The sequence below is a fragment of the Thunnus thynnus genome, chromosome 16 (assembly GCF_963924715.1).
Source record: "Thunnus thynnus chromosome 16, fThuThy2.1, whole genome shotgun sequence".
In the NCBI taxonomy this organism is placed as follows: Eukaryota; Metazoa; Chordata; class Actinopteri; order Scombriformes; family Scombridae; genus Thunnus; species Thunnus thynnus.
The window spans coordinates 4,537,726-4,562,932 of NC_089532.1; the positions used below are offsets into that span (position 1 = coordinate 4,537,726).

General features: G+C 38.2%; 2 protein-coding genes across 3 annotated transcripts; both read left to right on the forward strand.

Moving 5' to 3' along the window:
• The first annotated feature begins 1,659 nt into the window (after window positions 1-1,659).
• LOC137200418 (ubiquitin-conjugating enzyme E2 D2-like) lies at window positions 1,660-9,734 on the forward strand. 2 transcript variants are annotated; one of them, XM_067615223.1, is made up of 8 exons: window positions 1,660-2,067; window positions 3,638-3,701; window positions 4,650-4,681; window positions 4,899-4,976; window positions 5,411-5,516; window positions 6,512-6,605; window positions 6,797-6,846; window positions 8,749-9,734. In XM_067615223.1, exons 1-7 carry the CDS (start codon window positions 2,044-2,046, stop codon window positions 6,843-6,845), a joined length of 447 nt encoding a protein of 148 aa, XP_067471324.1. In that variant the 5' UTR covers window positions 1,660-2,043; the 3' UTR covers window position 6,846; window positions 8,749-9,734. The 2 variants fall into 2 exon arrangements, with proteins under 2 accessions (XP_067471324.1, XP_067471325.1); XM_067615224.1 differs by lacking the exon at window positions 6,797-6,846 and having other exon boundaries at window positions 1,662-2,067.
• Window positions 9,735-10,904: 1,170 nt separating this feature from the next.
• manba (mannosidase, beta A, lysosomal) lies at window positions 10,905-23,586 on the forward strand. The gene is made up of 17 exons (XM_067614444.1): window positions 10,905-11,173; window positions 12,325-12,419; window positions 12,503-12,608; window positions 12,701-12,874; window positions 13,403-13,526; window positions 13,840-14,009; window positions 14,157-14,267; window positions 15,103-15,254; window positions 15,836-15,953; window positions 16,765-16,851; window positions 17,042-17,209; window positions 17,347-17,565; window positions 18,352-18,516; window positions 20,043-20,187; window positions 20,412-20,554; window positions 21,426-21,683; window positions 22,757-23,586. The coding sequence occupies exons 1-17, from the start codon at window positions 10,970-10,972 to the stop codon at window positions 22,979-22,981; spliced, it is 2,664 nt and encodes an 887-aa protein (XP_067470545.1). The 5' UTR covers window positions 10,905-10,969; the 3' UTR covers window positions 22,982-23,586.
• Window positions 23,587-25,207: the final 1,621 nt, after the last annotated feature.

Genomic DNA, 25,207 nt, shown 5'->3' on the forward strand with positions numbered 1-25,207 from the left:
GGTTTATTGTTTAAGTTTATTGTTTACACTAAAATATGTAAAATATATTTTAAGTGAAAAGAGATGTTATGAGTTTAAATTGAAGAGAATGTAATGTGTAAAATATTGATAAGGAATGTGCAAATGTTCATAGTATAAACAGTATATAAATAAAGTTTATTATTATTGTTATTATATGAGGCCTCAGCAGTCTGAGTCAGTCATATCAAGTGGATATCTGCCACATATACAATCTTTTATTTACAGTCAAATATAGTAACAAAAAGAGGGACTTTGGCACTAAATAGACTGTAACATTGAAAGATATCTACTTGATTTGACTCATTTGGACGGCTGAAGTAGCTTCAGATAAACTTTTAATGAGGACTGTGGAATTTGTCCCCCATCACTTACATTGTAAGTGCATTATGAAGGCATCTTCTAATGGCCAGTATGAACAGGAGGAATGATTATGGCAAGAAAAAACGATTTCAATGTGTGAGGTCATGTTTGGGTAACTGACTGTTGTTTTAAGACTGTGAACCTGTCCTTTTACATGTTTTTTCTGTTTTTTCTTCTAATTTGTACCAAATTGCGCCACACTCTCTGTAAAATGTCCTAAAAATTAACTGTTAAATACCTGCTAAATTATTCTGAAAACTGCTGAAATATTTATTAGATCACAAAGTTTCACTCTGTCCGACTTTCATCAGGTATATGGGCAGCATCACGATACTTCCATATAGGGGCTGCCTCAATCATCCAATCAGAGGACTACAGAGATTGGTTTGACTGATGAGCACCTTGAACTAACACAAAGCACATGTGTCACTAGTCAGAAAATAGCATTAAAAAGAGTAGAAAGTTACAAAATGACATAATATAACAATGCAAATCCATGTAAACCCAAAGGTCAAAAAATAGAAAAAGAACAAGATACTGACATGAATTTTACAGTGTCATCAAACATAATAATAAATCCATTCTATCAAAAAATCAAAAGGGAAGGTAAATTATGGACAAAAGTCTCAGTCTGTCAAAAAAACCTTTTCAGTGTCATCATGCATTAAACATATCTACCTCCGAATGACATTAAATTGTCACAGGTCAAAGATTATAACAGTAGTTATACTTTTTTTGTGATAAAAAAACATACCAGACCCACATCATTGTTCCAAGCAGAGCATTTTTATGTCTTAATATAAGATCTGGAAGGGGACTTTAATAATTAAGGGCCCTTATTGCAATTAAACGCTGACATGTCCTGACTGGTTTGCTTTTTTTTTTTTTTTTTTTTTTTGCAGCAGGCTTGCAGCCAATCTGCCATCACATCCGCCTGTCACTCAGCTGCCACCCGGACGCATTTTTTCTTAGGATGGCGACGGAATGACAGGCTTGTAACATATCTGCTATTACATCCGGCCCGCCATTCAGCAGCCACCCGTATGCACTTTTTCCTAGGAAAGTGACGGAATGACCCGCACTACTCTGGCTCTGATTGGTTAGTACTCGTTACCTTCGTTTGTTGGATTGGTTAGGTTTAGGCATGAGGCGTGTTATTGGTTAGGGGTTGGGTAAGAATATCAGGGTAAGCCAATCAGAGGTAGAGTAGGGCGGGTCTTGACAAATATCGCCAGCCGGACCGCCTTCACAGCAGAAAGCCTCAAATACATGAAGACAGCCGCTAGTCGGCTAACTGCATCGACCGAAACCAAAAGAGGAGCTTTGTCGTCCGGGTTACTTCACCTGGCACACGCACTTATTCAGCCGCAACCGGGAGGAGAGAAATAATCCAATATTACACGTCAGAACAACAGGGAAAGTGAAGCTTATCGAAACGCCGTGTTTGAGGTTTGTGGTTGGGCGAGAATAAGCTGGATAAAACAGCCAGCTAACTCCGCGCATACGTAGTTGTAGCTAACTACGCTAGCTCGAGAAGAAAGGCCGTCGAGTTGACTCAGCGTCAATTGTTGAATTGAATAGATAGCGAAATCATCCTGGCATATCACGGTTGCCCTTCACTACTTGGATCGGACAATTTAAAGGGCAGAACACCAAGAGAAGATGGCTTTGAAAAGGATCCACAAGGTACGATAAAACGTCGTAAACGTTAGCTTTAAAAGCTAGCTGTCTTAGCTCGCCGCCCTACGACGAGTTAGCGCTGGTATCCTGTGAAACATGGCGGTGAAACATGTTCGGGGGAAGTGTTAAGTTTACTGATAAGTGTGAGTGTGTAAATATTTGTTGTGTGTTTTAGGATTAAAGGAATTATGGGATTTTTCTTTTGGCAGCAGTTAGCACACATGCTAACGGCAGCAGTTTCTGTTACAGTTTCACTGTTCGTCGAGGTGGATTGGCGACAGAAAGAGGCCGCATGAATTGCCCAACACTTAATATATTTTACATAAACACGCATATATCTGGAGGCTGTCAGGTGATAGCAACAAGTCATCACTGGAGCCTCAGATTCATGTTACATTTTACATCTTTTAATCGTTATGAAACATTTTACATCAGCCAGGATACTCGGTGTTACCAGAACTCATGACTCATATCATTCACTGGATCTGTGTTAGTAGTCAAAGCTGTGTTCATGATACATTTCCTTGGTATGTAATCGTGTTTGTTCTGAGCCCGTACACATCACAGGGTGTGTGTATTCTGGTAGGTAAATGGAGGAAATTGGCAACCGCAGTGAAGTAACACATATAAAGTGTTCACATTAATTCTTCTGTCTGACGTTGACTGAAATCTGAAAAGGAAATCCATAAACTTGGTTGTAAATAAAAGATACTTGACCTAGATTTTGTTATAGGCCAGGGGCCTCAAACTCGGGTAATAAAGCAGATCCTTATCATGTCAATTGATATTTTTGCTTTGATAATGCAATTTTTCATATTTCCAAACAAATTGCAACACAGTGAACATGCAGCTTTTGGGGGCCAATACAGGTCTTTAAATTCTTTTGCCCCCTGTTGACTAAAATCCATAAATTTACTTGTAAATAAAAGATATTTAACCCTAAATTCTGATGTAGGGTAGGGGCCTCAAACTCAGGTAATAATGCAGGTCAGTTGATAGTTTGCTTCAGTAATGCAATTTTTACAAACAACAAACTTACAATTTTGTTTGTATAATAGCCACAAAGTAAACATGGAGCGTTTGAGGGGGGGGGGGTGCCTATAGGTTTGTCAATCCTGCCTGCTGTTGACTAAAATCTTTCTCCCAAGGAAATCCATAAACTTGCTTGTGAAATTGTGTATCTGTGTCACAGGGGGCCGGGTGGGGCAGTAGCCCCCCACCTCACTTTAAAATAGCTGTTGACCTAAAAATAACAGTAGTGGCTGTTGTTTATATGCTTATGGTCTCATCTTGCTGTTAACTGTGTAGACGATAACAAGGTGCCCCCACCCACCCACCCGCCCCCGAGCTGGTGTAGAGTTGAACTTGGAGCAGATCGCCATGAAATAACAAAACCGACGGGAGAGTGTCGGGGAAATAAATGAAGCACACTGACTGTCATGTAGCATCTTTCAACAGTTTTCATGTCGGCTTTAATACCAGTGTATTTTATAAGTGCTACTCAGTGCTGTTCATCAATTGTTTTGTCTTTGAAGCTTATGTGGTCATTATTGTTCTAAACCTCTTTTCATTACAGGAGCTTAACGACCTGGCTCGTGACCCTCCAGCACAGTGCTCAGCCGGCCCAGTGGGTGATGACAGTAAGTTTCCCCCAAACCTGTTCACAGGTTTATAATGGTGTCGACAGGAGAGCGACAGGAGGGGCTGTCTAAAATATGATATTCATTATTCGGAGATGTGGGAAAAGGCAATTCAACACATTTTGAAGATTAGAGTGGAACTACAACTAAATATTATTTTCCTTAATGATTTTTGATTGTTTTGTCTATAATATCAAAACATTTTAGAAAATGTACGTCATATTTTCCTTTTATGTTCTAGGTGATGTAATCAAATTAATAGATATGTCAGGTCAACAGTTGAAACCCAAAGATATTCAGATTACAATGATAGTTACTGATTAATTTGCCAATTGACTAATCATTGCAGCTCTAGATTAGTGTGAAACAGACTTAAATCTCTGGATTTTCCGAAAATTAGAAATAAATCCATACAAGGGGTCAATATACATTTCCCAGAATACAACTCAAGAGTGTTTATTTTTTTTAGACCCTCTCTGTCAGGTAAATGTTCACGTCTTTAAAAAAGTTTGTTATACATGCTTTTTATTTAAAATTTTGAAGTTTCAAGCCAATCCAAGGTGACCCTGATGATATTTACTTAAAGTTTAGTAAGTAGTTTAGTAGTGTACAAGTGTTTCCACTGCCTGAGTAGCACAGCATTGTTCATGATGATTAAACTGATATTAAGGGTTGAAAAGCACAGATAGATGTAGGAATTGTGCTGAGAATTGCTAGGTGTCATACGTCCACCCTAAAACAGTTGCAATACAGATTACAGTAAAACAAATGGAGTAAACAAAAAGTCTGACCCCTTTAACTACTAAAAAAGATGACTGGAAACATATAATATAAAGGGAAATGTTGTTACTAAGAAGCCACAGAGACTATTTAGAAACCTAGTTCCTGTCAGACGACATACCTTTGACTGTTCCCGATTTCCTAACTTTTACTTTCTGTTCTCCGCAGTGTTTCACTGGCAAGCCACAATCATGGGACCTGTAAGTAAATACTTTATGACGTAATTGTTGCTCTTTGTCCTAAAAGCAGAATGACATTGAAATTTGTCACAGAGAATGCGTGTGCCTGGCAGCTTTAATGTATTCATGAGATAAAGGTTAAAATTTAATTTTTATAATGTGGGGGGGGTGTAGCTGTGGACCGGAAGGTTTAGATAATTCTCTTGTAAAGATATGTAAATGTTGTTCTTGCTTTCAGAGTGACAGTCCATATCAGGGAGGTGTTTTCTTCTTGACAATTCATTTTCCAACAGACTACCCCTTCAAACCACCCAAGGTAAGTCTTCATGGTTGATCACAGCTGAAACAAGACTTTCCTTTTATTTCTTGCTTTGATACATTTGAGTTTTGAAAGTTTTGGCATTAATCTATCAAGCCACCCACCTACAGTATCCATCATACACACACAGCAGTCTTGTTTTGTGACCAATAAGTACATGTTGTGCCTGGAACTGTGTCTTTGCAAAAAATAACAAAGACACATTTATTATAAATGAGACTGAGCTTGACAGTTTGGTTGAACGTACTGCATGTTTGTATACGTAATAACCCTCTTCAGTAATACCTGTCATACCAGAAGTCGTTGGCAGTCGGTCCTGTGTACGTCATCACTTCGTTCAAAGGAATTCACACAACAAAACATTGACCTGGTCTGTGACTCTGCATTATTTTACTTTTCCTCACTGTATTTTTTTTTTCTTGTCTTTTCAGGTTGCATTTACGACAAGAATTTACCACCCAAATATTAACAGTAACGGCAGTATCTGTCTGGATATTCTCAGATCACAGTGGTCTCCTGCACTTACTATTTCTAAAGGTATGAATGAAACAACACTTTAGTGTTTGACTTGTCAATTATTAGTTGACGGCTAGCTTGACAGTTACTGGTTAGGGTTTGTAAAGGAATGAATTAGTATCAGGAACAGGAAAGTTTCAAAACACTCTCCTGTAGACTGAAATGTTTTACTGTCATGTGAATGTAAGTATTCAAATTTTATGTAAACAGTCCCTGAGTCTAAACACATGGACGCATGTAAAATTTGCAAGATGAAAACATTTAGATATGGAATGGAAATCTTTTCTTGGCTACGGATATTTTTTGCTGGCATTCAGTTGTTTTGTATTTTTTAAGCTGCATTATTCAATGTTTTCATATAACAATGGATCAAATGTCCACATGTAAATGTGAAATGTGTCAGTGGTCATGAAGTCAGAATCACCAACTCTGTAGTCCCCTTCAGCTCTGTGTAGCATTGTGGCCTTTTTTTTTTTTTTTTTTTTTTTAAGCTCATTGTTTTGGTTTTATGGTAACTTAAATGTTTTTTTTTTTTCCTTGTTTCCAGCTGCAGCAGGCAGCTCCCCCCCCCCCCTTTTTTTTTTTTTTTTAAAGATCTGATAAACCCCCTTTACACTGCCTGCCCTGCACCTAACAGCAGACATGCAAAGTTGGCAACTAGTTGGTGAACAATGTGGATGTGTACATAGGCAACTGCACAGTTTGATATTGCCTCCAAGTGGCCAAAGTAAAGAAAAGTATAAAGTGGCCCCAGTTTACCAGCCACTGGTTGGAAATAAATACCATTTAGCTTGGTTAATAGGGAGTTTCATTTATTGTCAACTTTCTCATTATGTTGAAGTTTGGATACCTTGCTGAGATATTACAGGATGTCAAACATTAATCTAGGTTCATCAGAAATAAAGTAACTTGTATAAATAGGTTAAAATGCAGGAAAAAGGAAATTGCAAACTTTTTATTTGCTTATTTGAGAAATATAATGAAAATTTTGTTTATAAATTTCTGTTTTCCTGCAGTTCTTCTCTCCATTTGCTCACTCCTATGTGACCCGAACCCTGATGACCCACTAGTGCCAGAGATTGCACGAATCTACAAAACAGATAGTCAGAAGTAAGTATCCATATATATGTGTTTAACTCTTGTATACATTTTCAAAATAATCAGTTCTCTTCTTCTAGACAAAACAACATTGCATCCACAATAATTGCACCCTTCATAGCCATAGTTAATTAAAACGACTGAAAGTTCAACATTACAAGCATCACTTGAGTCTAGTGTGTAACCTAGTTTCACTCCGTCAGGTACAATAAACTAGCTCAGGAGTGGACGACGAAGTATGCCATGCTTTAGGGTAAGGCCAAGAGCCAGCGCTGCATCTTGGCTAGTGCTCTGGGATTGGTTGGTTTTGTTTTGAGATACTCAGCTCTCATTGGCATAATGAACAGTTCGGATCCCACTCAAAGTGTATGATGTATATGTGACTGTGATTATACTAATATCTTGCTATGTGCACACATGAGTATCGTAGCTTTACTCAGATCTTGGGTTGAGCTTTTTACGTGCACCTTGCTACCCCGCAGGGTGTGTCTGTTACTGGCAATAAACGGGATTTTATTTTATTTTTTTTTGCCAACGCAGTGGTGTCACACCCACAGTTAAAACGGACTCTGTACTCTGGACTGAGCGGTTGTGGGTTTCCCCTAATACAAGCCAGGGAAATGACAATCCAGTATTAAAGGACCAGTGTGTAAGATTTAACGGTGTGTAACGGTGAGGTTGCAGATTGCACCCTCTCCTCCACCACGTATGGTAGCCACAAAACTCACAAAAAACACAAAAGGCCGTCTCTAGAGCCAGTATTTGGTTTGTCCATTCTGGGCTACTGTAGAAACATGGTGTGCTATATAAATATAAATTATAAAGGGCTCATTCTAAGGTAACGAAAACACTATTCTTGTTTTTAGGTGATTTTATACTAACTAGTTTTTAGGTAATTATACTAAAAAAAACATAAAACATACTTATGCATATTCTTCTGCATATTTCATTCTGCTAGATGCCTCTAAATTCTACACACTGCACCTTTAATAGTCCTGCTAGGCTTTTTGTTGCTTTGAAATATACCCAAACAAGCAGGTTTTCACACATAAAGTAGGGGAAAAAACCAAATGAGGATTGGTAAAGGTCTCTTCACATACAATATACTTACAAATTGAGTTAAAAACAAGTCTCTGAAAAGGCCACACCTGAGTGGAAATTACTGCTGATCATTGTCCAACACATAACATCGGTTTTGGTTTCATTCCTCTCAGTATGTTTGTTAAATCAACTTGCAGAGACCCGAGAGTCGCTGGAGATAGATAATCCATCCAAGTCAGTAATGGATCATCTTTATTTCTCAGTAGTTTTTGTTGCACGGCGAAACAGTTGTCATCAGTCTGAAAAATGTTCTTGGTGCTGCATTCGAGGACACGCCAACAGTTGGCTGCCAAAAAGCGCTGCATTCATGAGCTATGATGTCTGAAACTGAGGCCCAGAAGACAGAAGGATAATAACGAGAGTTTAGTTGTTTCTTGTATGAAAAATGTTTGAGAGCTGATCAGAAACCAGGTGTCACAGCGTTCTTGAACATACCAAAGGCTGCGTGTTATTAAACGGTCTGTGCTGACAGCTCGATTCAAGTCTTTGCAAGTTGATACTCATAACGTGCTGAAATGAAAGGACACCAGTGGCTGCCTGGAAGGAAACGAGTATAAAAATGTATGGTCTGAAAAGTGGCCAGAAGGATACATCCATAAATGATGTAATAGGCTATTTTTAGAGGATTTTATATATATATGTATTCAGGGTATGAGTGCATCTGCTTAGTGCGTAAATGGACTAACCCAGAACTAAATTATTTGGGTTACAAGGTTGGAAGAAATACTCTCTTTGCATGTAAATGTAGCCACTAACTCCAGCATGAAAAGGTTTGTTCTTGCAAAAAAAAATGTAAGTCTTGTCGTTTTGGTAAGACGATGCCTGACGTGTCGCTGGATTATTGCATTTTTTTCAAATTAGGAACTGAAGTTTGTACGTAGTGGACAGTATTTTGTGCGTATACGGTTGGGATGCTAACTTGTCTTGCCCTGTTTTTTAAAAAGCAACGTGCTCAAGTGCATGTGCTATAATAGAACCTGACAAAAAGGTAAAACAGTTGTATAAATTATGTAGACTTGAGCCTTAATTTTCTTTCTTTTTCTCTCTTTTCCAGATACACCAAAATGGCAAAAGAATGGACACAAAAATACGCAATGTGATGGCATCGTATGGAAAGCTGGTGGAAAATGTTGTTGCTGGTTCAAACTTAAAATTCCGGGATTCTGTTTTTCTTTTTTCACTTTATTTTTTTGTTAATCAGAGCATTTTACCCCCTTCCTTTTTCCACCTGCGCGCTCATAAGAAGATAGTGTTTTTCTCTCAAGGACACGTGCCAGTTTCTGTGAAGTTTCGACTCCCGTTTTTTGTACAGAATTTAAAATAAATCACCATGGTTCTAAACACTCGGTTTGAGCATGCACCAGTAAGAGTTTTTCAAACCCCAAAATTGGTGATGTTAGTCATTACTCTGCACACACTTAGTAGAATCTGATGCAACTGGTCTCCTGACACTGAATAGCTTAACAAACCCATGATGATCTGGTCAGGGTAACCGACCGGATGATGTGGGATTGATCATGACTCACCTGTTGGACGGGTTTCTAGGAGCATTTGTAGAGAAAGCCTCTCCTTCGCCAGACTCCGAAATTCTGCTCTAACTTTTTTAAAGTTTCAAATCGGCTTTAATTTATTTGGGCAAATGGTAAAATCTGAAAAACGCCAATTCTCTGAAAGCTTTGAGAAACTGGTTCGTGGCTCCTGTATCTGCCTCCTGGACTGGTGTGACGTCAGTACGTTCTTCTGATCATTAGTATAGGAATCTATTACCTGAGGAAAGAATTGTATCTTATTCCACTATCAAAGTGTGTGTACAGAGAAGCACAGCAGTATATATCAAATGTTAAGGAAACAAAATATAAGAACTTCAATGTTGTATTTTATGCATGTTAATAAAGGTAGGCTATTATATCTGATATGTTTCTGCAAATTTAAGTGGATTGTAAGGCTGAACAGTTGGAAAAAATTTGGTTCCCCTCAAAGGCTTTCTATTTTTTTTTTTTTTTTTTTTTTTTTTTAATTTCATTTAATTTTATTTTTTTTTCAACTTAGAAGTCAGTAGATGAGCTATTAGTTTTATGCCCACTCGAACACTGTCTTCTTGTAGCCCTAAAATATTGATGCAAAGCCAGTGGTTGATAATCAACCTGTGGCTCTGTTTGTTTTTAGTTTTCCCTTCAATAAAGTTACTTAAACCATAAAATAAATGACTTGTGTGTCTTGTTTTTGCACTCACAGTGAATGTTTACACATTTGTATAATATGAAAGTTCTATTGTTGAATATGAACGATCATGTACGTGTCTTAAAATTACAGTGAAAAACACATTTTATATGCTGGTTTCATCGAATAACATCTTGTGCCAGTAAAACTGGGAGAAGTCGTCTTCAGCTGTCTAGTAAAACTAGTTTAAGGTTTGAGAGTTTTGTTTACTTCTATAAAACATGAAGAAGGAATATTTTTATCTTATGAAAAATGGAACCACCTGCCGATAACAACATGGATGTTCCCAGAATTGAGAACCCAATCAATCACTGTGAATTTGAGAATGTTTAACCAGCGCTTAAGAATCCAACAAAACTTTGACCCACAAAATGTTACAAAAATCAGACTTCAATACTGAAAAAGTAGAAGCATCACTAAACGTTTGAATAATTAATACTACAGGCCTTCACTTTACATCATGCAGTTAATGTAACCAAAGTATTTATTACTTGTTAAAATATAAATTCTAACTTATAAAAGTAGTTAAACTAATCTTTACACAACTAGAACTGCTGAAATGTGTTAAAATGTTCAAATTAATAGACCCTGAATGTACTGACTTTTAATTTAAATTGAAGACAGAATTACGTTAATTTATATATTTCTTTAAATTTGATTTATTCTTTTGTTTGTGTTGTATTATTTACCATTTATATATTTATTTATTTATATTTATCTACCATTTATACATTTTACATGTATATATTTATATTATTATTTTATTTATTGTTTGAGTTTGTTGTTTGTTTTCTGTCACTACTCAGACACATGTCCACGTTTTAATACCGTGGTTGACTTGCCTTGTTGTTTGTAAATGTATTGTTTAATAAACCGTTAAAAAAAAAGTTACATAATTTACCTGAAAATGTAAAAATCATAAGTCAAACCTTTTCGCGCCAAGACTTGTGCCTCGTGCAAGAGCTCCGATCACCTGACTGTCAGGGGTGGTCACATGATAAACAAGGAAGCGACAGTTCTCAAACCGGAAAACTAGCCACAACAAACTACAAACTATGACGCTGTTTGGAAACAGTTTTGGTGTTTTGTTGTGTTTGTTGTTCAGATTTTCATCCGGATTTTCTTCAGAAACGGATTCGCATCAAACTCTGAGCCTGAACGGCAAATGGAGACTCTCAAACTCCAATAATTCACTGTCGCTGCCTGCAGAAGTGCCTGGATGTGTTCACTCAGCTCTGCAGCAGCAGGGATACATCCAGGTAGATGAAAAACCCTACTACAGTAAAAATACATAAGTATTATCAGCTTGATGTAGTTGAAGTATTGCAGTAAAAGTAGTGGTTTGGTCCCTCTGACTGATATATTATTATATATGACATCATTAGATTATTAATAGTGAAGCATCAGTGTTAGAGCAGCATGTTACTGTTGTAGCTGCTGGAGGTGGAGCTAGTTTACACTACTTTATATACAGTTAGCTAGTTTAGTCTAGTGGTTCCCAACCTAGGGGTCGGGCCCCTCCAAAGGGTCAGCAGATAAATCTGAGGGGTTGTGAGATGATTAATGGGAGAGGAAAGAAGAAAAAACAAAGTTCTGATACACAAATCTGTTTTCAGTTTTTGGACTTTTTCTCTAATCTTTGATTTTTACATCACACAATAAATTAAGATAATAAATGAATAGATAACGACAGATTTAAATTATACAATGTTATAGTGATTCTGAATTCATAGAAAAACATCTTTGATCCTATTTCATATTTGAAAATCTGCCTGTAGTATTACATAAATCCATAATTTATTCTTCTATCAAAATTTCCCACTTTCCTCCTTAAAAGAAGAAGGAGAGAAAAAAATCCAAAACGAAACAAACAGCAATGGAAAGCTGAGACAAAGATAAACACAAAAACAAAACAAAACGAAAGAAGGGGGGGGAGTGGAGGATTCGGTACTTTTCCACCAGACTTTATAGCAGTGTAGAAGTCTATTTTTAGTTTTATTTATATAGTCCGATGTCGCAAATTGCAAAAGTAACCTTCAGCCTTGAACACGTTTATCTCAAGGGGATTTACAACCTGTAAAACACGACACCCTCCAACCTTAAATCCTCAATTCAGATAAGTAAAAACTCCCCAAATTAAATTGAAAAAAATATAAATAATATGTACGTTTATATACTTTTTCTGTGTGGGGGGCCAAACTTTTCCAGGGTGTGGACTCTTGGCCTACTTTTGGCTATTTTATTGAATTGAAAATGTCAGCACATGCTATCAGCAGCAGATGTCAGTAAAAACCCAGATCAGACTTTGAAACCCTTTTACAACCATAAACTAATAGAAGAAATAAACTTATTAATTATAAAAGTCATTCCTGCCAGCTAAGTTCCTGCATCTTTTTGACTTCTCTTTGAGGACCCATATATCAGGTTCAATGATGTGTCTTATCGGTGGATCGCTCTTGACAACTGGACATATACAACCACATTCACTGTGTCCACCCAGCTGAGGTCAGTATTATAATGCAGATCTTTTTTTAACAGACTGTATCCTGTTCATGTCTCACCTTGTATACTTTTTTTTATCTCAACAGGGCCAAACAGAAGGTGCTTCTTGTTTTTGACGGTGTCGACACTGTAGCATCAATCTCGCTCAATGGAATCATTGTGGGCAACACAGACAACATGTTTCGCCGATATGTACGTTCACCAATTCACAATCCAGAATACACAAGACATCCAAGCATCATATCTGTGCCCTCTTTTAAATAACGTCTGTTTTTGATGTGTAGGACTTTCCGGTCAGAGACTTACTGAAGGAGGGAGATAACGTGCTGAAAGTTAGCTTGATGTCTCCTGTTTTTTATGCGTCTGAACGAAGGAAAGCTCATTCTGCTTACAGAGTTCCTCCTGAATGTCCTCCAGATGTTCAGAAGGGAGAATGTCACGTCAATTTCATCAGAAAAGTGAGTCCAACCTACCTGAAGCCTAAAAGTAAAAAAATCTAACTTTTATTCACCTGAGCCCTGTCTTTCAAAAATATTAATATAAGAAACTTTGACACACATGTTGAGAATGTGGGAAACAATACAGCCAATAAATCATTATACTGTATATGGATATTAGAATCTATTTAGATATAAAAATGACATTTACATTTTATTTAAAGTTTCACATTTCATCCAGAGCACTGAAAAAAAAATCTGAAGTGTCTACTTTCTTTTTTATACATAATTATTATTGGACATGCAGCCTAATGTCCAAAAAATGTCAATGTGCAGAATATTTTGTACGCTTTCCCGCACCTACATTTAACACTGGCATTCTTCTCACCACAGTCATCTTGTTTTTCTTCATTTTCTGATGTTGCCATTTCAACAAATGAACTAAACATCCAAAAAAAAAAAAAGTCTCACAGCTGGCTGGTAGCACTTACATTTGGACAGTATTCATATTACTGTGCATCTAAATATTCCATCACTGTTTTGGTGCAGGAGCAAAGCTCTTTCAGTTGGGATTGGGGGCCTTCGTTTCCCACGATGGGACTGTGGAAAGGAGTTCAGCTGGAGGCGTTTGACGTGCTGCAGCTCATCCAGGTTTCCTCTGTTCCTCTCTACAGTACGTCCCACCTAGTTATTATCACTAATGGCACCTTTTTATTGAATAAAATACAAAAAACAATGAATACTACAGGGATGTTTTGAGTCAAATTTGAGCTAATTTAGCATAAACCCCTGAAACTCTGACCCTATTCTGGTCTTTGCTTTCCTCTGTAGATGAGATATTTCCTCTCAATTTAAAAAATTGAGAAATAATAGTCACTTTTTCAGAATAACTTAAAATGTAATTGCATCTAAAGGGTGAATGTTACACCTGAGAGATCCAACAGAGTCTTTTTTTTATTCTTAATCTGTATAATCTGTCTGTGCAGATGTCAGCGTCTCTCAGTGGAGAGTCCAGATTGAGCTGCTTGTTGAGGCAGTTCAGACAACAAATGGGGAAGTCACGCTCTCTGTACCCGAGCTGGTCTCAGAGCGGACGTTCCAGACACAGTTTCTCCCGGGAAAGACCAAGAACACCTTCACCTTACACGTCAACACGGTACTCATGATAGAAATTCACAGCAGCACTAACAAGAGAAGAAATAGAGTAACAAAACATATTTTAAATGGTTGTTACACTGTAAAAGTGTTGGTTTCTTAGATCTCAGTTTGTTAAAATTTTGAGGGATTTTTCTTCTATTTCCAGAGCAGCGAGGTGAAGCTGTGGTGGCCCAACGGATACGGTGAACAACCCTTTTACCGCCTCACCGTCACAGCCTCTCAGGACGGATTTTTAATACTGAACACAGAGTCCAAGGTCAGAGTTCACCGTCTGTCAACACTCAACATCATTATCATATCATATTTAAACATTTAGCTGATGTATCCATCTGATACAGTTATAAGATTTTAACTTTTAGATGTTTTATTACAGGAAGTGTATAAAACCCAGGACCAAAATAGTCATAGATTCTGTCATCGTGTCACTTATGAATGAAATTATAGTGAAAATAAATTATTCCTATTTTTGCTGGGGACCCCTTCGAACCCTAGACACCAGTATTGTTGAATTAATTAAATTAAAGTGGTGGGAAAGTACATTATGCTTAACTGTCATGCACATTATATAACAGGCACCAGGAGTTTATCCACCCGTGTTTTTTCCCCGGCCTGTTTTTGGTGCCGGCCTTTATTTGTTCGTGTCGACTACGCCCTTGGCCATATCCGAGACCCGGCTTTTAATTAACTACCGTCTTCAATTTGAGCAAATATGGTTACACTTACACACTTTATATTATATTTATGTGGTCCTGATTCCATCAAGTCAAGTAGGATTCAAAAATGCTCATAAAGGCCTCTGATCCTCTTATTATATGTCCTGAATTACTGAGTTCAAATCAAATCTATGTGAAATTCCAACAGGATTTATGTATTTCACCTTCTCTCAGCAGTTATGGCTCACTGCCATTGAAATACAAGCTTTTATTGTTGTGCTCGAGGACTTTAGATTTTCACACCATAAAAGTGATTTAGGATTGACCCGTACAGCCATGTGTCATCACTTTAAACCGAATCCTTTGACGTCAGTGACTTTTTGTCATAAAAGATGTCTTTTGTCAGTGTTGAAATGTTTGTGAAAATCCCTCCTGCAGGTGTATTTCCGCACAGTGGAACTTGTCCAGGAGCCCATTGTCGGGTCCCCGGGCCTGAGCTTTTATTTCCGCATCAATGGGAAACCAGTTTTCCTCAAAGGCTCCAACTGGATCCCAGCCCACTCCTTCCAGGACCAGGTCACCCCTGCCATGTGAGTTTATTTTTAAAAGCGGCTTATGTTTAAGTCTGCATATTGTTAGTGGCTGCTTTTGAATCCAGCATAGTGATCACCAATTATGATGATATTCAAAGAGAAACTAAATGGTAAAATGGGCTGCATTTATATAGCGCCTTTCTAGTCTTCGACCACTCAAAGTGCTTTACGCTACATGCCAAAATTCACACATTCATACACTGATGGCTGAAGCTGCCATGCAAGGTACCAACCTGCTCATCAGAAGGAGTTTCTAATCATTCACACACACTCACAAACTGACGGCACGGCCTTCAGGAGCAGTTTGGGGTTCAGTATTTTGTCCAAGGACACTTCAACATGCAGACTGGAGGATCCACTAATCAGGGATCAAACCGCTGATCTTCTAATTAATGGATGATCTGCGCTACCTCCTGAGACACAGCTGCCCCATAAACTATCTCTCCTCTTCTGTTTCTCCTTTGGTTTCCTCTGAGTCTGTTCAGGATCAGGAACATTGATCTTGTTTCAGCTACTGAGTTTGTTCCGGTCGTGAACGCATTAATACTGAAGCCGGTTGCTTTTTTTGTGTCTTGCAGCTTAAGGAACTTGTTGCAGTCAGCAGTGGATGCTAATATGAACGCCCTCAGGGTGTGGGGAGGAGGAGTGTATGAACAGGATCTGTTTTACAGCATCTGTGATGAGATGGGAATCATGGTAACTGCTGTCATCCTCTAGTGATATTAATGTTACCCTGATATTACCTGTAGTTATTCACAACATCAGTGACAGAATGAATATAGTGGTACCATAACACAGCCAAATGTTGATCATTGATGTGAAACACTTGAACTCAAAGCCGTGAATCACCGTTCAGCCACATTCATTTTGTTACTCGGTCATAAAACATGAGAATATAATCAGTATAATAATGAAATGTATGTGGAGACACTGCAGAAGAAGAGAGATCAGTAACAATGTCCTTTTTGTATCAAGAAGCACCAGGGATTATGGGAAATGAGGTCTTTAACACTAATATTCTATGGACCAGTCAAGTCAAGTAAATGTCATTTATATTGCCCAAAATCATAAATCAGTATTTTGCCAGATGTGCAACAGATGTCGTTTATACAGAGTAGACAGAAAGGATAGTTAAATCTGAGAAAACACATCTTTAGCTGCTTTTGCAAAAAAAAAAACTGGACATAGAGTCTAATACAGAGGCATCACAGTTCATTTGACAGACTGACGTTTATAAAGAAAATTAACTTTATTGTTTTAGTGATGCATTCTTAACATTTTTAATTCCAAAACCTGCAATGGAAACGAAACTTGACCTCCCTAAAAAGAAAAGTGTGTTCCAAAAGTCAATTTACCGTCAAGCGCCACAATTACATAAAATTACTAAAGACATGCAGGACCATGTTTACCAGAGATGATTGTATTTCTGTATGAATTCTGATTGTTTGACTCATGAACATATATAAGAACGTATAGATGCTCATATGGTTTTTTTGTGTCTGTGTAGGTTTGGCAGGATTTTATGTTTGCCTGCGCTATGTATCCCACTGAGGACGACTTCATACAAACAGTAAGAGAGGAGGTCATTCAACAGGTGAGCGGCTTGCTGATTTATGTATTTTTAATTTCTGGCGTCATATCTGCATCCATTTATAAAAGCACAAACATTATTAATTTTTAACAGTAAACTTGCTGCATTTCAGGGCAGGTTTTTGTGTCATAAACTATCCTGACGGCCAGTTTTTCATCAAGTAATTACAGTAAATGTAGAGTTTTGTCTTCAGGTTCGGCGCCTGAAGTCTCATCCTTCCATAATAATTTGGAGCGGAAACAATGAAAACGAAGCCGCTCTGGCGACAGACTGGTTCAACATCCCGATTTCCCAGAAGCCTACATACGTGAAAGACTACGTGATGCTGTACGTGAACAACATAAGGGCGATCGTTCAAGAGGTGAGTGAACAATCATGTCACATTTAAGAAAAGATTTGTGTTTTACCTAAACAGTTACTTCCAGTGTTCGTTTTTATAATCCAATTAAAAGTAGGTCCCAAAGGCTTAGAAATGACACAGCCCAATATCTCCTCCAGGAGGACCAGAGTCGCCCCTTTCTTGTCTCCAGTCCGACAAACGGGGCTGAGTCTGAGCTGGAAGGCTGGGTGGCGGTGAACCCCTACGACCCTCACTACGGGGACACGCATTTCTACAGCTACACCCTGGACTGCTGGGATTGGCGGACTTTCCCTCGAACCCGATTCGCCTCTGAATACGGCTTCCAGTCGTGGCCTTCCTTCTCTACTCTGCAGCCGGTGAATGAATAAACCTTCCTTTAGTATTTTTGATCATTTCTTATTCAGTCCTTTTAAACATTTATTGAGGAAATTTAAATGAGGATTCTGCTTCAGTTGTGGCCGTTGAGGGAGGACAAATACTGTCATAACTAATAAAAGATGAGTTTTCTTGTAACAAAAGTTATATTTATATAATTGTTACTCCCAAAAAAACACTATATCTTTATCCTTGAGGTTAAACAAAAATAACGACTGCATTTCCTTCCTCATAAAATATTTCCAAAACCTTTTTCTTAAGAAATCCTGCATTGTTTACATCCCACTCACTAGCTTGCAGTCTTCTTCCTCCCTGCCTTTGTGGCTCCACTGCTGCATTTCGTGACGCATTACAGCCGCCTGTAGATCACTGGAATATTGTGAAACCATTGGCAGGACTGTGTTATTGCGTCACCCACTCCTTCAACGTCAAACAAACCAAACCCTCTCACAATAAAAATGGTACCAAGGTGTTGCTAGAGGTCAGAAACTACACAGGGTACCTTTAAGGACAACACACGTCATCATTAAACCTCCAATGAGTTTTTAAAACATCTTTGAAAGTCTTGAAAGCCACTTTGTGAAAGGTTTGAAAATTTCTGATTTTGGTGGCCCCGGACGCTGTGGCAACCAGCAAAGCAAGAAATAAAATAGGTTTTAAAGCAGGTCTTTTGGTTTTTGTTTCACGATTTATAAGAAGAGACTTATAGATGAAAGACTCTAATCTTGTGTTATGTTTTTTTCCCGTCTTGCTTTGTGATGCTCCAGGTTTCCATCAGAGAAGACTGGAGCTACAGCAGTAATTTCACTTCCCATCGTCAACACCATGCGGATGGGAACCAGCAGATGTTACAGCAGGCTGCTTTGCACTTCCACCTGCCAAACTCCACAGATCCCTTGAAAAGATTTACAGATACACTGTACCTCACTCAGGTAAAGCACACAAACCCACCCACCCCCCGTCTGATGCTGGAGTGGACTTCAGCATTCGTGTGTAAAGACCACTCATGTTTACCAACCCAACTGATCTGTGAGCACTGAGATAATTGATCCCCTTACCCACTTGGTCTGTGACAGCAGCTGTTAAAAAGTTGCTAGTTTCGTCCTTCATACAGAAGACGTGGCTGTGGTTCGCTCGCATTCATGTCAGGAACAACGTGCTCCACTGGTGACAAGTTTTCAGGGTAGAAGTATCAACAGAAATTTGTCAGAAACCCATTTCCCCTCCGTTAATCCAGTGGTTCAGTATGTTCTAATAAGACATATTTTGCCAAAGTTCAGTACAAGCTGTTTTAATTCGTCACTCATGTGGTAAGCTGCCTGGTCCTAGATGAAGGAAACTACAAATGTTTTACAGTTTCCTTTCAAGTCTTCACAAGAAAGATTTGAAAAGATGTGGAGTAGCAGTAGTAGTAGTAGTAGTAGTAGTAGTAGTAGTAGTAGTAGTAGTAGTAGTAGTAGTAGTATTTTAAGCTTTAATTAATCACATCCACTAGTAGATAGTAGTAGTAGTAGTACATACACAGCACCTGAATATAATTTCGGTTAAAAGAGGCAAATCAAAACAAGCTGATGGGATAAATCAGCCTTTTTTTGTTTTAAGCTAATCAGACGGTTGTATTTAAAAAAAAAAAAAAAAAGTAGCCTACTGTGTTTTTAAAGCACAGTTAAAATTAAAGGGGACATATCGATTTTCTGTGTGTCCATGTTAAACATGGTCAAAAGTCCAAAACTTGAGATAAATGTATGTAAAAATACTCCCTGACAGTCAAAAGCCAGGGCTTCAACCTGCTCTGAACACTTCATTTGAAAAGTTACCTCTACTTCCTCCTCGTGATGACATCAGATTGTTCGCACATGCCAACAAACAACTGTCTGTTCTGTAGCATTTGTTGCTAATGTTGTTCATGTTGTCCACTCACATATTTAGGATCGGATTCAGGCTCAAACATGTACAGATGTATTTAAGAAGTTTTCATTTCAAGTAAAGAACAAGGAAAAGAAACAAAATCCTACTTCAACTGGTTGTTTACGTAGCCTCCAGAGGCAGAAGTCTGCTGAGGGGCAGCTTCTGGAAACTGGCCTTAAAGAGACAGGAGCTAAAACAGACAGAGGCTGAACTGAGGGGCTGCATAAAGAGCCACTATAAGATAAATAAGGAGTTTTTTAAACTGTAAATCATGCAAAGTTATTCCAGTAGAACCCCAGGATATAAATACAGACCTAGAAATGTGCATGATACGTCCTCTTTAACAATCCACTGAACTTATTGTTTGAATATAAAGATGATCTTGTGATTGTGGGCTCAGAAACACACCAGTTACTCAATGTCATGGTTGACTTCAGCTCATGACCTCATTTGTATTTTCCCCTCGTCTGCTCTCTCCTCACTGACACAGCAGAAAAGCCTATTATTTGATTACTGCTTTTATATATTACTGATTATACTGAATTTCCAGGTCATGCAGGCACAGTGTGTGAAGACTCAGACAGAATTTTATCGGCGGAGTCAGAGTGAGATCATCGAGGGCAAAGGTCACACCATGGGTGCTCTTTACTGGCAGCTCAATGATATTTGGCAGGCGCCTTCCTGGGCATCAATAGGTGAGTGAACGGCTACTGAATAACATTTTTTTAAGGTTGTTTACATGTTTCTATTGTGAACTCCTGCATAAAACACCTTGTAGAGATTTGGGTTTGAAGAAAGTGTGTGATAAAGAAACTATATTTATGATTGACAGTGTAATTACTGCACATGTCATTACTTGGGATTAGAGGTCAGTGTTGCTTAATAATCATACAGTTTCCTGGTTTATCTCTGCCTGCAGAGTTTGGTGGGAAGTGGAAAATGCTGCATCATTTTGCAGAGAGCTTCTTTGCAGCCGTGCTGCCCGTCGGTTTCGAGGATGACGACACGCTGCTCATCTACGCCGTCTCAGACCTGAGTCATGACCTGGAACTCAGGGCTGCGGTATGTTGTCAATGATAAACTGCATCTGCATCGTACTGCGCAGACACTAAAACCAGAATAAAAACATAACAGTGACAGACATTAATATAAAAACAGGATTACAAAACAGATATATAATTAAATTGTTTGCTTTATTTGTCAGTAATTATCAGTTAATCTGTTTCAAATGTTTCATTCATTACTTTCATTCTCATTTCCTCTCTGGGTAGTTCACCTTTACTTTTGCAGATTTTTATTCAAATAATGATTTCTTACAGTACATTTAACACCAGATTTTAAAAAACAATTGTATTTTATATTAAAATTAGGGTTGTAACAGTTGGGTAAATGAAGGATAGACTGCGGCTGCTAATAGGTGATCATTTATACTTAAAGTTTAAACAATGCTGGTTTCATGCTGACGTTTCAAGGTTTAATCTTTGCAGTAAAGGCAAAGTTCGTATCACAATGAAAGACAGTATTTTGTTACTCATATGTCACATGATCCACCAGCAGCAAAATAATGTACATTAAAGAAATCAGTGAAAAGACAGTGCAGCTGATAAAAATCTCAGTTCTTTTGATTTTTAAAAAAAATAATTTAGCAACAAAACTGTATCACAATAACTCACTCTCACTATTTCTATCATCACAATATGCTTCTAATAAAAACGGAAATATTGAGCAGCCTAATCCTCGCATCCAACATTTAATTTGGTGACAGTAATGGGCTCCTGTTTGGTTTCTTTTTAATTAAAAGATTTAAAAAATTAAGATTAATATTTTCTAGACCTGCTCTATGTGAAAAGTGTCCTCAGATGACTTTTGATAAAAAAAAGATCAATATAGGTCTGATACATCAGCAGATTATATGTTGTGTTTCACCGATCAGGTTTCTTTTTACTCGTGGAGCGATCTGGATCCTGTGTGCACACTGAAGTCAGAGCTGCTTCTGGTACCCGGAGGCAGTGCCGTGCCCGTTTTCAAAATGCCGGTCGCCGCCCTGCTGGCAGGATGTGGCCCCTGCACCCGCCTCACCTGCCTGCTCACCTTCCACCTGGAGGACACCAGCGGCCAGCAGGGACCCACCAACCACCACTTCCTCTGCTCACCCAAAGACGCTCAGGGGCTCCAGAGACCCAACATTACAGTAAGGAAGGAGCCTGATTGATCGATTTATTGATTTAAAAATGTATTTGAAATAATTAATGGAAGGATGAGGCAGAAAATTACTCATTGTGGAGGCGGATCCAGAAACCTCATGGGTACATAAAAACATACAGATAAATCAGTCGTCTGTGCAACATCAAAAGAATGTTTAAATGATGGTCGATATAATGAAATGAATAAAAAATGACTCAACTTGGAAACTTTATTTGTAAAGTAGCTTTTCAAAAACAGTTTCCAGTGAGTTTAACAAAACCTAAAGAATCAGTTGCTATTTAGAAATTTGTCAGACATAAACAAAACCAAAGAATTAAGAATCTCAGTTAGTTACAGAAGATATGTATTCCCACAAGCCATCGATAGCACAGGAGTAGGGTGAAGTTATCGGGTTTCCTGCTGGGTAGCAAGTATATATACAGCTTGGTGAACTAACCCAACTGATCTGTGAGCACTGAGATAATTGATCCCCTCACCCACTTGGTCTGTGACAGCAGCTGTTAAAAAGTTGCTAGTTTCGTCCTTCATACAGAAGAGAGGCTGTGGTTTGCTTGAATTCATGTCAGGAACAACATGCTCCAGTGGTGACAAGTTTTCAGGGTAGAAGTATCAACAGAAACTTGTCAGAAGCCGTTGATAGCACAGGAGTAAGGTGTAGTTATCGGATTTCCTGCTGGGTAGCGAGTATCTACAGCTAAACTGTGAACTAAAATTGGGACTGAAAGGGAGATGATTTGCCACCGTGGAAGAAACATGGAGACTCTGGATACGGTGACAAAAGACGACCACAGGAAATGTTTCCAGGAATGAGAGAAACGCTGGGACGAGTGTATCACATCTCAAGGAAAAAATGATCATTTAGCTTCCTCAGCAGGTTTCTTTTTATGTCTGTCAGTCAAATGTGTAAAAATATCTCATGCATTTCAAAATTGCAGTTTATTGGACTGAATTGCACACTACAACATTTTATTTACTTATGTCTGATTGGCTTAAGCAACACATGCAACATGTCGACACCTTCTCTTGTTACGTACTAATGCAGTCTGTGTTTCCTTGCAGGCGAAGGTGCAGGAGGATAAGACGGGATACGCTGTTACCCTCCACTCTTCCTCTGTCGCTCCGTTCGTCTGGCTCGATGTGGGAAACATCCCGGGACGCTTCAGCTCCAACGGCTTCCTGATGGTTTCTAGAAACAGGACGGTCAGTTTTAACGCGTGGCGTCCCACCAGCGTCGCAGAACTCTCCAGATCCCTCACAGTCACATCTTTAAGGGACGTGTACTAACCTGAGTCCAACCAGCCTCCATGTGGAGTAGTACCAAAGTGCAGATGCAACAGACGGACTAATGTGGTCCCGTCTTGTATCTTAACCGGCATTCGGTCCTCACAGTGAGATCGTTGGCTGCATTTGTCCCTTTCAAAAGTGTCTTTAAAAGGGTCTGACTCTTGTTGGATTTTGAAGGCCAGACTGATGTTTTTGGACTGGTGAAGCTGGAACTTAGTGCCAATTTTCTAAATCTTTGAACTTGTTTTCTTGCCAAACAAATGAGAGCAGAAAAGCCTCTGAAAGAGCAGTTAAACCATCACCGGGCACTGAAAATGTCCAAAAAAAGGAAATTATTTTAGGTCGTTTAGCAGCTCTTAACAACATGGTGTCCCACTGTAATTATTCACCAGCATGAAGACCCTGAGACACACGAGGCCTTTACTGGAGCATCAATTTATCAAGAACGGCTGGATTGATACTGCTCTATTATCCAAAGAGAGGTTTTAGTTTCTTGAGGACGCTTTGACCTGTGGACAGGAGGAGCTGAGCATCGAACCGCCGATACTGTGATTAATGGACGACCTGCTCTACCTCCCACACACACACACACACACACACACACACACACACACACAAAAGAAATCTGACAAATAGATTAAACATTTAAAGAAAAGTTAAAGAGATTTAAAACATTAACTGGTTTATATCTGACATTTAATAAAAGTCAAATACTGACAGTATCAGTCAAATTCTAAACTGTCTTTCTGCACTGATCAATAGGTCGATCGATTCCACAGACAACATGTCATGTGGTTTGATCTGACAGATGATTGTCTATTATTCACTGTTTTTTTTTTTTATCCTTTCGCATGTTTTGCTTATTTGCACATCATTAATATAATGAACAGCAAGATGAATGTGTGAGATCCTGAAGTGATTGTGTATTATATACGTTACAGTTCAAAATCAATTCAGTATTTGTGCTTAATTTAGATTTATTTGCAGAGATTTTTGACATTTAAGTGTTTCAATCAGTTCTAATTATATCAACTGTGATTGAATGTTGTAAAAAATGAAGCATGAAAGAGTTTATACTTTTTTATAGGCACGAAGTAAAATATTTGAGAAATATTTTTTATGTTACTGCTCAAATAAACAGCTTTTATTATAAATCGATTATTCAGTCAATAGAAAATGAATCACCAGCTATATTGATAATCGATTATTCATTTAGAATATTAATTTCTTTAGTCTTCTATCATAATAAACTGATTATCTTTGGTCTGTAAATGTTTGAACTTGTTTGACACGAAGGACACTTTTTTCCATCACGAGACACTGAAAATGTCCAAAAAAGGAAATTATTTTAGGTGGGTTAGCAGCTCTTAAAGGACAGGCTGACAATATTTCAAGACTGTCCCAAAACAAGAACAGGAACCCAAATAAACACTGACATGTTTTTCTTATCACAATCATTCATCATGTTCATACTGACGATTAGAAGATTCCTTCATGATGCACTTACAATGTAAGTGATGGAGGACGAAATCCACAGTCCTCCCTCTGCAAAAAATTATTTAAAAGTTTACTGAAGCTACAGAAAGAAAAGGTCCGGAGTGCTCAGAAGTTCAAACAAGTGATGAAGGTGCTTTTTGGTAGGGAACACAAAAGCCTTAATTTAAAAGCCTTTATTCTGATGGTTATTTATAGTGAAATCCACAAATTCATGGATTTCACTATGAAATAACCATCAGAATAAAGGCTTTTAAACTTTTTTGCCGGTAGAGTACCTTGGACCTTTCTTCTTCTTCTTTTTAATCTGAAGCTAATATGAAGCTTCAGCGTCCAAATGAGTCACATCAAGCAGATATCTTTCAACGTTACAGTCTTTTTAGTGCTAAAGTTCCTCTTTTTGTTACTATACTTCCACTGCAGCTCAACAGGGAAACACTGTCCGAGGAAACACAAAGAGGGAATTTGATGCTAAAAAGACTGTAAATGTGTCAGATATCCACTTGATATGACTAACTCAGACTGCTGAAGCTGAATATAAGCTTCACATCAACTTTTAAATGACTGTGTGGACACACTGTGGATTTTAGCCTCCATCACTTACACTGAAAGCACATTTGAAGGATCTTTTAACAGCCAGTATGAACAGGAGGAATGATTAGAGCGAGGAAAACCTCTTTCACTGTTACTATGGACACCTTGTTTTAAGAGAGAATTGAAAAATTGTGAATC